Consider the following 14,512-nt stretch of genomic DNA (forward strand, 5'->3'; position numbering starts at 1 on the left):
CGAGTTCGCGTTTAAAGTTGCCTCGAGCCTGGTACACCACTGAAGACTAGGGTAGGGAAAGTAAGGGATTTGTTGTTTTTAGTGTACTTTTGGTTTTGTGTTGTAGCAGGTCAGGTAATCATTTTGGGTTTGACTGTTGTGCTCTTTTGTGTTGGTCACATGTTACTTTTTGTGTGTTCAGTGTGGCAACTTCAGATCCTCATGTAGGGGCATCCATGCTTAAAGATGCCAACTTGCTTCAGAGGAACTTTTAATTTGTTTAGGGGTCCTAGAGGAACCCTTTTAAGGGAGGAGGTGTTACGTCCCTCTGCAGCTTCTAATCGTCTCAGTGTTTTCAGCTGGTGCTAATTGGCCACACCTAGTCAGGTGTGGATAAAAGCATACCTGAGGCAAGCTTCCCGGCAGTGCACTAGTCTTTGCCTTGGTGGCACCAGCCATTTTAGCCAACCTGGTTTTCCATTTTAGGATGAAACCTCTTCTCACCCACACTCTGCTATTCATCTCTGTTTTTATGTTGCGGCTTTTGAGCCGGGTCGTAACACTGAAGATTACAAAGATCAACATTAAGACCAGTCTGTGCATTCAAAGCAGTGACAGAAAAGAGTGTGGGGCATTAACCCCCACTCACTGAAATGGCATCCAAGATACCTTCATAACTTTAAGAAAAGGAAAGAAAAAAGGCAATAAAATGCAACAGCCTTTAAATTTGGTTTTATTTGTAGAGTAAATGTAATAGCGTACATGTTAAATAAACATTTAATTCCCACGAAACATACTAATGATATGGCAGACATCGAAACAGGTAAAAGAAACAATCATATTTATTCATTTTCATTAATTTAAAATACCCTTTACAAAGTATATATATAGAAACATAATCCAACATATGTGGAAAAAAAACAAAAAAAAAAAACTGACACCCTGCTTTAAACGCACATATATAAAAGTTACTCTTTTAATAATTTCTACTTTGTTGTCCTGATGACGCAGTCGTTCACCTGCATGTGGTGCAATCCAATTAGGCTGTCAGTAGTACTTCAGGTCTCCCAGCCCTTTGCCAGACAGGAGGAGACACCAACCCCCAGGTAACTCAAACAAAGATGTATTAATATAACATAAAACAGAGCTTTGACCTTGCAAGGTTAATATGTGTGCACGCCATATAAACATTGGAAGGTGTGATGGAAAAATGAATACATTTAATAAAGAAACGATATTGAACAATAAATGGAATATTTTAAAGTAGTGACTGTAAATTAAACTAAAGTGAATCAACGGGTGGTGAGGTGTGGAGCTTACCATGTGTGGCATGCCATCACACATGGCAACTGTCATGACCAACTCAGCGTGGAAACCTGAGATGAACCTAAAAAGTAGAAAACTCAGGGGTTTTTTTTTAATAATTTCTACTTTTTGTTGGCAGTCGCTGTCCTGATGACGCAGTCGTTCACCTGTGGGGGAGAAAACAAAACAAAATTGTCAAAAATGTTAAAGTTACAGTGAAACTTCAAATCCTTGTACAATTCAGTGGTATTTATACTGTAAACTTAATCCCTATGCTGTAAACTGACATGTAACTCTAGGAATCACTCATTTCAGCCACCTTTGCCACCATTTTCCACATTAATTAGAAGAAGAAATGAAATAAATGAATCGATTAGCTCAAAGAAATTCAACTGCAGACGAGTGTTTTGGTGGTTAAACTGCAAAGCAAGCCACGCACATGGTGCAGGCCACTTCTGTGGGCTCTCAGGGATTTATGTGACTAGTCGACTAATTGTCACTAGTCTGTATCAGACTTACCAGTCGTTCAATCTAATTGTTAACATTTTAATTGATGCCCAATGCTGGTACATTGTGTTCTAAATGTTAGGCAGCGATCTACCACCAGATGGTGCACTGTTGTTGAGAAACGCCATAAATCTATTAATCTACCCTGATCTTCTTGTTAACACTGAGATCGCAGATACACGCAGAGGAAATTAGTTTCCTGAGAGGTGGAAAACCTCTCCTTTAGGAGAGCAGTTAAGTCAATGGGGGAGGGGCTCAGAGTAGAGTCACTACTCCTTCACATCAAAAGGTGACAGCCACCTTGGCCAGGAGGCTGTTCCAGCTGGGCACGTCCTACCAGTAGGAGGCCCCAGCATCCTTGGTCATGCTAGCCAGTTTACATCTATCAGCTGTGGTCAGGAGTAGTCCTTCCTGCTGCCCCCACAACCTGACTAGAAAACGGCTGTATAATGTATTACCTGAATCATTCTCGCCACACTTAGACGTACTTTTAGATTCTCAAATGATTGTCATATTTTAATAGAACATCTTTTGTAGTAACGCATTTTCATTTGTATTTAACAGAATGTGATAAATGGTTTAAGATACCTCTGCGTCTAGTTTGACAGTTTCTATTAATCAGTTCTGAAAATCAACTCAATATCTGAATGTTCCTTAGTTTTACATTAGTTGGTTAGTCTAATTATTTCCCCCTCGATTAGTCGACTAGTAAATAAGACGCCAGGAACATCCCTACTCTTCAGACAAAATGTGAGTATGAATTACATACCAAGGTATTAAAATGGATATGGAGTATGGCTTTGGTTTACCATAAACAGCTGATGTAAGGACATCATTAATGTACTCTGTCCAATGAACACTGGAAACAAGACTGCACTGACCTTGCTGGCAAACCTCAATGAGTTCAGAGTTTCCCCAAAGCTGTCGGGCTCCGGAGCAATGTTAACAAACATCAAGCTGCAAATAAAGACATCCAAAATTAGTGCCAAAGAATAAACAGTCACAATCTGAAGTGATGAGATCAAACGCTGTTAAATATTTTTTGGGGATAAATTCCTTCAGTTTTATGTGTCGTCATTATAAAGATTTGTGATGTCAACAAACTCACGTTTTGCCGTTTCCCCCCCAAACATCCCTGAAGGAGGTACGTGAGCTTCGAGTTCCTGTAAGCTACGTAAGTCTCCTGGAACACAAAGGCCAAAAAAATCATTAATACTGTAAATGTAAAGAAAGCAGGTGTGACATCTAAGACTACAGAAACTGCAGCTGCAGACCTTTTTGGCCAGAGCGGCGATAACGACGCCCAGGTTGGACAGTGAGCTGTTGATGGCGGTCATCTCTTTGAAACGGTCACCCTGAGACTGGCTCTTCACCATTCGCTCACTGCCAGCCAAGTCCACCAGGCACAGAGTGGCTACACACACAGAGAAAACCAACTCTTATAGGAAGCAGTGATCCGTTTTTCCTTCCATTAAAGGTAGTTTTAATACTTTACAAAACACTTCTTTTAGCGCTCAGGGGCTCAAACATTAACGTTGAGTCATCAGAGCAGATTTTGCACTGGTTACAGTAACAATAACTAACCAGACTAAATATTATAGATCCAAAAAGAAGAAACCACATTCCTGATGCTGGTACTTCCAGTGTGATACATTTGCACTTGACATCCCTGCCGGCATTAACTCCCTCAATATCCAGCTGGAAGACTGAGTGGGAGCGAGACGAGCGGTCATTCTGGGCTGTCTGGGCAGTGGAGCGATTCTGATTGGCCAAAGCAATCAGACGGAGAACCTGAGAGGACGAGGGAACATTTTAAAACATAGAGCATCGATAAAGTTTGATGTATTTTCAAAGTTTGGTAACAATTTGTCAGCAGATTTGAAATTAATTTGTTCTGAGCTACAGATGTCTGTCTGCTGTACCTGATCCTCATTGGAGACCCGCTCATAGGTGAGATTAGTGATTGTCAATTCGTTGCTGGCTGTCTTGCGGATCTCATGCTCAGGTCTCTTGCTGGACTTGCCGGTGAACACAAGGTCCCTCAGGGTCTCATTGTAAATTTTGACGAAGCTCGCTGTGAACGTGAACTGTGAAGTGAGTGGGGGTTAATGCCCCACACTCTTTTCTGTCACTGCTTTGAATGCACAGACTGGTCTTAATGTTGATCTTTGTAATCTTCAGTGTTACGACCCGGCTCAAAAGCCGCAACATAAAAACAGAGATGAATAGCAGAGTGTGGGTGAGAAGAGGTTTCATCCTAAAATGGAAAACCAGGTTGGCTAAAATGGCTGGTGCCACCAAGGCAAAGACTAGTGCACTGCCGGGAAGCTTGCCTCAGGTATGCTTTTATCCACACCTGACTAGGTGTGGCCAATTAGCACCAGCTGAAAACACTGAGACGATTAGAAGCTGCAGAGGGACGTAACATTCAGTATTGATATTTGTAAATGTAAACTATGAGGATTTATTTATTTTTAATTCTTTTCTTTTTTTTCCCTCTTTTTTTCTTTTTCCAAATAAATGTCCCGATTGAATAATGAAACTAACCCAAAGGAGAATTCTAACAATATTAGACAGGCCATTCAATATGCTTTATCGTGGACAACTCGTGGCTAAAAACCCACACACACACACACACACACACAAACCTCTAATCAAACATGAAAACGGATAATCCAGCTGAAGCTTCAGACAGCCGTCAGACAGTGAAACACTGCCATCTGCTGGACTCGAATAACAAAGACGCTGCTTTGACGGGTGAGGGAGTTTCAACAAGTCTGCAACGACTCAAGCATCAAACTACAGAACTATTCTAGCGGACATGGTGCTCTAATGACTGCTTCATTAACGCAGGTCAGAAAGGATCAAACATATCAATAAATTATAAAACACAAAACGTCTCTTATTGCCCAGGGCTCAGGAAGTGAGTGTGTTCCTTATAGCCTATTAAACCTTAGCAGGTTATTTTGATGTGTTACAGATGAAACAGCTATCCAGTAACATTCAGCTACAAAAACGCTTTTTTATAATTACTTTTTTACAGCTTCGCACTTTTACACAAGTTTTATCATCAGTGTCACAATGGCTGCTGCTAAAATTGAGTACAAGATATTTGTTGGCCTGATTAAAAGGTCTTGATGCGTGCTCAATCATCAGGGAAGTAAATCTCCAAAAGTTGATTCTGTTCTTCTGGACGTAGCGTTTTCAGTCAGAGAAACCAGCCGACTGAAGGAACAATGGGCTGGGAGGTCAGTTCCTTAATCATGATTATGCAAATGCTCATGACCATTGATCAACAACCACTGATCAATGGTCCTGAGTACCATTCACAGAGAGTTGGAGAACGGCTGCAATCACAGCATTGTAAGATGGTGACAGATGTACCCTTAGGCCCCCTCCTTGATTCAGAGAGGGTCTTTCCCTTTTCACGTAAATGGCCTCCTTGACTCCGCCCTCAAACCAGCGTTCATTGCAGTTATTGTTGACAATCACATTGTGTCGTGTAACCATCCAGCTCACATATTCAATGTAAATGATTTGTTGAACTGAAGACATGATGAATGTTCCTGCATTAAAACACATCCAGCCTAATGTTCTCACTCTCCCTAAATGGATCTGTTACATTAGTGATATATGGGAGTTGTGTTTCAGTCTTTTCCACATGAGGACATTTACATTTAGTTTTTGCTTTACTGATGAGTGGCTGGTTAACCTGCAGTGGTTGAAGCATGTGTCGGTCGTCTGGAAGAGTAGGTGTAGAAGACGTCTTTAATGAATGTAATGCTCTGAAGGTGTCAGTGATTACTGTGAATTCATTATAAAAGTGGATTTCAGTGAATAAAGTGAATAAAGACAGGCCCTCATGGTGACGCTCAGGTGTCCATAAAGTGTAACAGGAGAGCTTTGTCATACTTTCAGAGATTTTACATGAGCCAGTCTTTCAAAAATTACATAAATAAATAATTCATTCATTCATCCACAGGAAACACAATGCTCATATCTGAAAGTAAACTCTGATATATATCCCCGACTAGAGTTACTACTAAATAAAGGATCGCCCCAAAATGACTAAATATATAAAGACACTCTCCAGAAGAAGTTAAAGGGATTTTATTTATTGTACAAGCAATATCTTCATAAGAATTACAAATTCTGCAGACATATTACCTTCTTACTGAACCTGAACAACTCACACACAGACGTGTCTGCTGCTTATCTTTGTTCAAACATGATGTTTTATCTTCTCTTCAAAACACATTACTCATCTTTCTGGCATCGTGTTACATGAAAACACCTGCATTCTACCTGTGTCATTGTACCACAAAGACAATGATTGCAACACTGTGCTTGCAAAATAGAAGAAATAAGACGACCAGCAAATACATAAAAGATGGTAAAAGTGATTCCATCTTTGTGTCTCCTCCCATTGTTTCCCCAGTCTGTCTAGTTCCCATATTCCCAGGACAGCGCTGGACAACAAGTGGGTATTCCAAGACTGAGAGACGGCCAGAGTTGGCAAAAGATCAGACATTCTCCACTTAAGTAGAAGTAAAAATACTATTGTTCCAGTGAAAGTTAAAGTACTGATTCAACTTCATTACTCAGCTAAAGCAAAAAAGTACAGGCTCGAAGCGCTTACAGAGAAAAGCAGACAACAGAATACAACAGAATGCTGATGGCGGCAGTAACACACACTTGGAGGAGAGGCTCCAGCCGTCCATTCCAGCCCTATCCCTAACATTAACTCTAACCATAACTTTAACCTTAACCCTATCAGGTCTTGTTTTACAAAGCGATTCATGATTAGAACAAAAAACACATTTACACATACCGATGATTTGTCACATAGCATCGTTACCTGTTGGGATGAGAACGTGTTGTTTCCAGAGCACCACAAATTGGGGTGTCTGTAGCTCAGGTAGAGCAGGAAACCTACTAATCAGAAAGTTGCTGGTTCAATCCCCGCCTGCTCCAGCCTGCATGCCAAATATCCTTGGGCAAGACGCTAACCCCAAGTTGCTCTCCGATGCATCCATCGGGAGGATGAATGCGTATTAATGTTAGATAGAAAGCACTTACAGAGAAAAAGCATAGAAAAAAGTGAGTGCATGAATGAGGCAAGTTGTAGAGAGTAGAAAGGTTTTATACAAGAACCAGTTCATTTACCGTTATATTTTAGTTTCATTTTCAGTTCTGTACTTTTTACATGTAATATTGATTCATTAGATTGACTACATGCATTAGACCTAACTTGCTGACAGCAAATTTAAACAACCGTAATAATTTATTTTCAGCGTCTGAAATATTTATTTAGTTTGTTTTTTGTTTTCTTTTTGGCTCCTGATATTAGTCAACTACTATTTGTCAATGTTGAACTAATAATGAATCTAAGAAAAGCTAGTTGTCACGGTTGGCCAGCGTCAACCGTGGGGATGTGAGGAAGGAGGAGCCAGGCACGGAGCTCTGAATGCAAGCAGTGCGTTTATTTACAGTGAATGGAAAATAACAATAAATCCGCAGTGCGTTCCCGACTCCCGTGAAATGTCCTCTTCCCAGTGCTAGTGTTCCTTGTCTCCGCTCCTCAGTGTCTGAGCACCCCGTGCTCGCTGCCCTCTCATCTCCACGCTTCTCCTGGGGAGATAACAAACAGGCAGCCGTAAGACACATACAATGCGGCAGACTATCCGTACTGACTGGCCGAGAGACTAACGTGAAGTCACGCAATGATCCAGCGTCAGAGAGAGCGCCACCGCATTCTCAAGTAGCTCCTCTGACAAGGCTTGATCAGCTTCAAGTGTGGCCAACCACCTGGCAGGGCCACACCCACCAGGCCTGAAGGTGCCTGTAAACAGGTGCTCTCAGAAACTCCGGCATCCACACACACACACAGATATACCTGCAAGCAGGGAGAACGAGGGACAGCACACCAAAAACACACATGTCCATAACTGCTGGGTCGTTTAGACTCCTGAGCTGTGCACGAGGGGTCGAACACCCACTGGAAGGCCGGGCACTGGTTTTCAACCGTAATATACCTGATGTGCTCAGGTAACCTGTAGCGCCATGAAACCACTGTCACACCAGGGCGCATAAGAAATGATGCTTTAAGAGACTGATGGGATCGGGCAGCAGGGAAAACATCCACAAAATGCTACTTTCAGTTTGACTCCCTAAGACTACCTAAACTAAGTAGAGTCATTACATGCTTGTTAAAAGCAAACTCTCATATAGTTTTTAATGTGCTTCTTTCATTACAATGACTAGATAAAGAATGTGGCCCTGTCTCTATTTAACACTGGCTACCCCAAAATGTTTCCAAACCTACAACCGTAACTTTCACTGAGAGATTTTTAGATACGGTTATTGAAGCTGTGGGGTTAATTTTTTAAGTAACATGAGAGAGAAGCAGCAGCATACACACAGAGCATCAGTGATAGAAAGCTAGGCTAACATAGGGTAGCTACCTGTTCAAGGAGAAACATGTATAGGCCCATCTCAAGTGCCAGTGAACATCTAAATGATTCAGGGAAGACTTTGGAGAAAGTGCTGTGGGGAGATGAAACCAAATTCCAATTATGTGGCTTTAACTGACCTTTTGAAATAGGAGTGTGATGCAAAAAATAGCATCCCCGCAGTCAAGCAGAGAGATGGAAACATTATGATGTGGGCTACAGGACGACTTAGTCGGGGTTCCAAGCAGTCAGGAAATGTGACATCGTCAGACTGCAGGCCACGGATTGGCTCGTCAGTCGCGGCACTCAATGAGTCATGAGACGGTGTCTTTCACTAAAATCAAAACTGCAGTTTTTTAAAAACCCTGCAACAAGGCAAATAGCTGCACAACACCGTGGTTTCCAAGTGTGACAAAAAGCCACAGATACATCATTCACACATTCACACACTGGTGATGGCAGCTACATTGTAGCCACAGCTGCCCTGGGGCACACTGACAGAACATTGCAGAACCTTCAGCACCTCGTATGAAAAATATTTGACTGTGTGCATGCTTTTAGCACTGTTTGGATTTGAGAAAATCTAAAATAAATCGAAATTTGCTTTTAGAAGTTGTTTTATAAAGTTCAGTGGTATATTATGCATACAATAGGACATCTATTTAGATTTACATCTTCCACAGAAAAAACTGCACATTACTGAAACTTAGTATACTGGACTTTGTTGTTGTCCCACACAGGTTCAGTTTCGAGTGGTAGATGGCTCAGTGCTCAGTCAACCAAGATTTTATGATAGTGGGCACAATGAGATAGATAAGCTGCTTGTAAACAGTACTTTTATGCTCTCTTTTTCCATTTGGATAAGAAAGAAAGAACCAGGAAACAAAGGCAAACAAATAATCTGTGCCTTTATCCCAGATTCACATTATAGGAACAGCTGCTCAATGACCACTGTAGTCTTTGCTTACAGCACTTTTATCTAGATCTATGCAAAGTGATCCACTACACCTTTTACAGTTAAATCATTTTATGAGCACTGATGCCATTTTAATCTGAGTTTCTACTCAAATACAATCAGTAAAGAAAAACACAGTCTGTGACGTTTGTTTTGAAGGAAAAGGTATTCCCTGCAAATGTTTATCTGTGTGAGACTATTCAGAAAACAGTCATTTTGTTTTATAGGTGAGACACTTGGCCTCTTTTTTCCTTGTTCTACGTTTGTCTTTTGTCCGATTACTCTGGAACACAAGATGGAAAACTGATATTCTCATGTTAAAAATATAGAAAAAGGATTTTATCACCCATAAATGTTAACTTCTCATGCCTCTAAGCACAAGCAGGAGCAGAAGTGCCCTCTGCAGTTTGTGTGTGGAAGTGCAAAAGCTTACAGCACCTGGTTTTCCCAGGCGGTCTCCCATCCAAGTACTGACCAGGCCCGACCCTGCTTAGGTCACGATATCGGGCAAGCAGAGCTGAAGAGGAGGATGCAGGAGGCCTGTGTGTGTTCAGCAGCCTGCTGCATTGGAGTTTGCCTGGTAACAGATGACTCAAACAGCCCACACACCCGCTGGACGTGACCGCAAACATGCCCCCCTACACCTTTTACATAGCCCGGCTGCTCGAGTTCTTTTGCTGGTTTTTCCCGCGACCCCCCACCTTCTTCAAATCCAACAAAAGTGGTATCAAACGTTTATGCTACGTTTGTGCTGTAAACATTTTTGTTTGTGCTGCTATCATTTTAAAGATATTCAAGAAAATTTCTAGAGGTCCCCAGAGGTCAACCAGCCCCCCCACATTAATTAAATCAAACAAAACTGGTGTCAATCAACTGTGCTACGCTTGTGCTGGTTTGTGCTGCTAAAATTCTCGTTTCTGCTGCTTCTGTTTTAAAGATATTAACGAAAATGTAAAGGTCAAAAGGTCTCTTCAGTATCCTTCCTGATGGCAGCAAACTGAAGATGCTGTTGAAGAGATGAGTGGAGTCACCTGTAATGAAGAGGACCTTTCGAATGAGGCAGGCACAGTAGATCTCCTGGGGAGGGAGGCAAGAGAGGATCCTGCAATCCTCTCCACTGCTCTCACTACCCGTTGTCATATTTTTCCTGCAGGACCCAGTGCAGGAGTCATACCACACAGTGATGCAGTTGGTGAGGATACTTTCAATGGTGCTCTTTAGAAGGTGCTCATAGTGGGGGTTGAATCTCTTGTCAGCAGAGTGAAGAGAATTGTTATGTGCATTATTATTCAGCCCCCTTTGGTCTGAGTGCAGTCAGTTGCCCATAGACATTGCCTGATGAGTGCTAATGACTAAATAGAGTGCACCTGTGTGTAATGTAATGTCAGTACAAATACAGCTGCTCTGTGACGGCCTCAGAGGTTGTCTCAGAGAATACTGGGAGCAGCAACACCATGAAGTCCAAAGAAACACTCTGATGGACGTGTGGACAGCAATGCTGCCTTGAACAGTACCGATGTTTCAGGGCTGGGTGACATTGTTGGGTGGGACATCTACATCCTGACATATCAAGGTTACTTTACTTTTAGGTCAATTTGCTTTACAGAAAAATAATAGCATTTGTCATCAAGATATTTATATGACTGCACTTGCTCAGGTTTGTCCGGATTTCAAACTGTTCTAAAAGTCTTTTGATTCAAATCTGGGGCTGTGTTATTGAAAGAAGCAGAGAAATCGATGAACTGAAGTCCTTTACTCTCTACATGTTTGACAATCAGGTGAAGTAGAATCAAAAGCACGTCCTCCACTCCTCTATTGGGCTTATGTGCAATCTGCATTGAATCAAGCTGAAGTTCAGTGTCTTCCATAATCACATTTCTGATGATTTTTTCAAAGACTGAGGTGAGGGCAGCAGGCCTGAAGTCGTTTAGAACTTTTGGACGACTAGATTTAGGACCAGGAACCACAACAGCTTCTTTCCAAAGAGAGGGCATGAACGATTTATTCAGAATAACCTAAAATATGGGACTGAGTTGTCTGTGACAGTTCTCAGTCATCCAGGTCATTGTAGACTAAGGAGCTTGCAAAGAAAAGCGTCTGGACTTCTTTGAGTTGCTTGAAGACGTTTCACCTCTCATCTGAGAAGCTTCTTCAGTTCTAAGGGTCAGTTGGTGGGGAGTCCCAGATTTAAACCCAGTGGGAGTTTCCCCCCAAAGAGGGACAAAGGACCCCCTGATGATCCTCTACGTAATCACATGAGCCAAGGTGTGAAAGCGGGTGGGGGTCCTAATCAGCCAGGGTTTCGGGTGAGCTCATTGTGAAACCTGGCCCCACCCTATCATGTGATTTCCTGAGGTCAGATGGCCCAGGATGTGAGTGGGCGTTAAGGCGTCTGGGGAGGGAACTCAAAACTGGATTATAGATTATTTATATTATATATTGATATTATTTATCTGAATATTTATTTATCATAACTCTGTTTCTACACTCACTTTATATGAGTGCTTGTTGTTTCTTGTATATTTGCTGCTATGACAACTCAGTTTCCCTCCTGGATTAATAAAGTTTCTCTGATTCTGAAATACAGTGAGCCATTATATTTGTAGTTTCTAACTAACAATATAAAGGCTCTGCAACCGATAGTGCCACAGCACGTCCCACTGGCAGCTGAAGGAGCTTTTATACAAAGGACTTTGTAATTGAAGCTTTATTTATACAGGTCGGCTCATTGAGACTCAATGTCTCATTTACAAGAGAGACCTGTTCCAGACACACATATTAAAATTACAACAATAAGAGAAAAGTTTGTGTAATGTACTCAGTCACATTAAAAACGAGAACAAGTTCCCAGAGATGGTTTCACAAAAACATGTGTACGTCTTTTGAAGTCTGCAAGTGAAATCAACGGAGAGCCTTAAATCCTTCGGTTATGTTTTCCATGAAGACGGAGCAGAAAAGGAGAACGCCTTCTTCCCAAGCTCTGCATGAACTGATGGAACAGTGGATGTAATGATGTCCTGAGACTGCAGGCTGTGACTAAACTGTTTGCCTAACATGTACTCTGATGAATAGGAGGCAGTAACCCAGAAACAGATTTATAGATAAAATGATACTAATGGACCATCCTGTGTAAGACCAATGAGGACCAGTTAACCAGAGAACACAGAGTATAGTGGTGTTCTTCTGTTGTAGAGAAAGATTAAAAATATAAGACACTGGCTCAGCTATGATATTTGCAGCCAAGTGCAAGAAGGAAGGAGAACGATTGTGAGGACGAGTTTCTGGTGTTGGGGCTATTCAAAGCCTTACAAACCTCTTCTACTGTGACAGGTGTGAAGGAAAAGGTATCAGTAAGCAGGAACTACGAGCAGAGTTGTGTGCAAGAGGTTTACCATCAGATACTGTGCTGAACAAAGAGCAAGAAGCAACAAAGTGTTTGTTAAAGCAACATTTCAGTTTTGTGTGACACAGGAGTGGAGTCGATATTTAAGTGAGGAGGAAGCTCTGAGGAGTCACAGCTGGCAGAGACACTTTATAGTTTGCCAAAACCTCCTACGGTCGTTTGGACTGTCAGTCGTTAAAGTAAAAAATAGTTACATCTTGATGATGGAGGCAGTAATCCGATTACACAGCTAATGAAAACGTAGCCAATCAGCATCAGAGCCAGACTTCCTGCCCAGGCCTGGTTTCTCTCATGTAGGAGATCGGCCGGTACTGAACCAAACCAGGCCTGTCCCGACCTTTCACCCTGACCTGGCAAAAAGGGGCGTGTCTGTCCACAAAGTAGACACAACTCTCCTGTAAATGTTCCCAAACTGACATTGTCAGCCTGTTTAATACGACCCCAGTTCAAACTGATGCGGGCTCGGAGCGTGAGATTTTAGTGTTTCTCACAGCACCAACTACGCAGTGATCACTCAGGTCGTTGGCAAAAACTGCAGATGTGGAAAACTTACGCAGCATATTAGTTAAAAAAGGTCAATAAGAGCAGATTTATCTGGGTGTTTAGGATCAAGGCGTGTGAGGCTTTAAATAATTTGAGTCAGTTTTAAAAACAAGCAGCGTGCCTTAAAATCATCAGACACAGAAGAAAGCCAGTCCCAATGAAAATCATCCATCTGAAAGACGTCATTAAAATGCAGCTCAGATAAAAGCTGAACCAGAGACGGTGATGTGCTGGGGGAAGCAGGTGGAGGCTGATAGCAGCCAACAACAGTCTGATTTCCAAACAGATCAATAGTTAAGGCCAAGATTTCAAATGGCTGAGGTGCAGATGGAGAGAACAAGACTTGAGCAGCAAGACAGAGCTTCACATAAACTTCCAGACCTCCGCCTTTTCTGGGACAGTCTGAGAGCTAAATGTTAAATCCATCAGTTGCTACGTTTTTATCCAGTAAAGATTTGGAAAGTCTCAGAAACAACAACGATACCAGCACCGCTTGAACAGGCCCAGATTCCAATCATATCCATGTCAGGAAGCACACGACGTGATGCACGTGTAACCCAGACAGTTTTTAACATCTGCTGGTGTTTCACATTCAGCCAGAGGCCCAGGGTTAGGTTGGATACCAGACAATAATAAAAGCATCGTTATTAGACTCTAGAGCTCGTTTATAGCTGACACCACATGTAGAGTTTAAGTTCACACAGAGACGATGACATTTTTCTAAAACCAGCAAACAATAAACAAGAAATGTAACAAGAGTTTCAGAAGAAGCTGTTTTACAGAGAAATGATTCCCTGAAGACAAAATTATTATTATCATCTTTATTTCTCCAGGTGAAAATTTAATTGAGATTAAAAATGTTGTTTTCAAGAGAGACCTGGCATCATGGCAGAAAGAGTCAGAAATACATCATAATTCAAACAAATACAAAATAGGAAAAACATCCTACATAAACTTCATTTATGGTCTCCTCACAACAATGATAAGAAAAATAAACTGGGCCAATATGGCATGTTTCTTAATACAGAGACACACATGTTAATGTGATCTCTGGTCTCCTCTGAGTGGGAGTTATTATAACTGACTGTAAAAAGTCAGCACAAGGAAAATAAACTCCACCTAAACTTGGTTTATATCTGACCCAGACAGACTGCAGGTCATAACTTCTTACCTGAAGTTCAGTTCACCTGACACTCGGACCGGCAGCCGCCTCGGGTCTCTGCTCCTCCTGCCTCCCCTTTCCCTCATCCACCTGCTGCCTCTGTGGAAGCTCCGCCATAGCCACCACCAAACAACTGACTTATTTTTACACATCGACCAGCATCCAGCCAATCCGCCATCTTTCATTGTTTATACCGTTACAAAAAA

At 41.8% G+C, this 14,512-nt stretch overlaps 1 protein-coding gene across 1 annotated transcript; it reads right to left on the bottom strand.

Moving 5' to 3' along the window:
- Positions 1–667: 667 nt before the first annotated feature.
- Positions 668–6,105, bottom strand: LOC146577610 (carboxy-terminal kinesin 2-like). Its single transcript, XM_085267684.1, has 7 exons — positions 6,097–6,105; positions 3,714–3,878; positions 3,444–3,582; positions 3,066–3,205; positions 2,892–2,974; positions 2,673–2,748; positions 668–1,451 (listed from the first exon to the last, which is right to left on the bottom strand). The coding sequence occupies exons 1-7, from the start codon at positions 6,103–6,105 to the stop codon at positions 1,407–1,409; spliced, it is 657 nt and encodes a 218-aa protein (XP_085123810.1). The 3' UTR covers positions 668–1,406.
- Between the last annotated feature and the right edge of the window lie 8,407 nt (positions 6,106–14,512).

Source organism: Mchenga conophoros, linkage group LG3, assembly GCF_057382185.1.
Source record: "Mchenga conophoros isolate Kocher_MC1m ecotype Shallow Benthic linkage group LG3, M_conophoros_male_GT1.1, whole genome shotgun sequence".
NCBI classification, from domain to species: Eukaryota; Metazoa; Chordata; class Actinopteri; order Cichliformes; family Cichlidae; genus Mchenga; species Mchenga conophoros.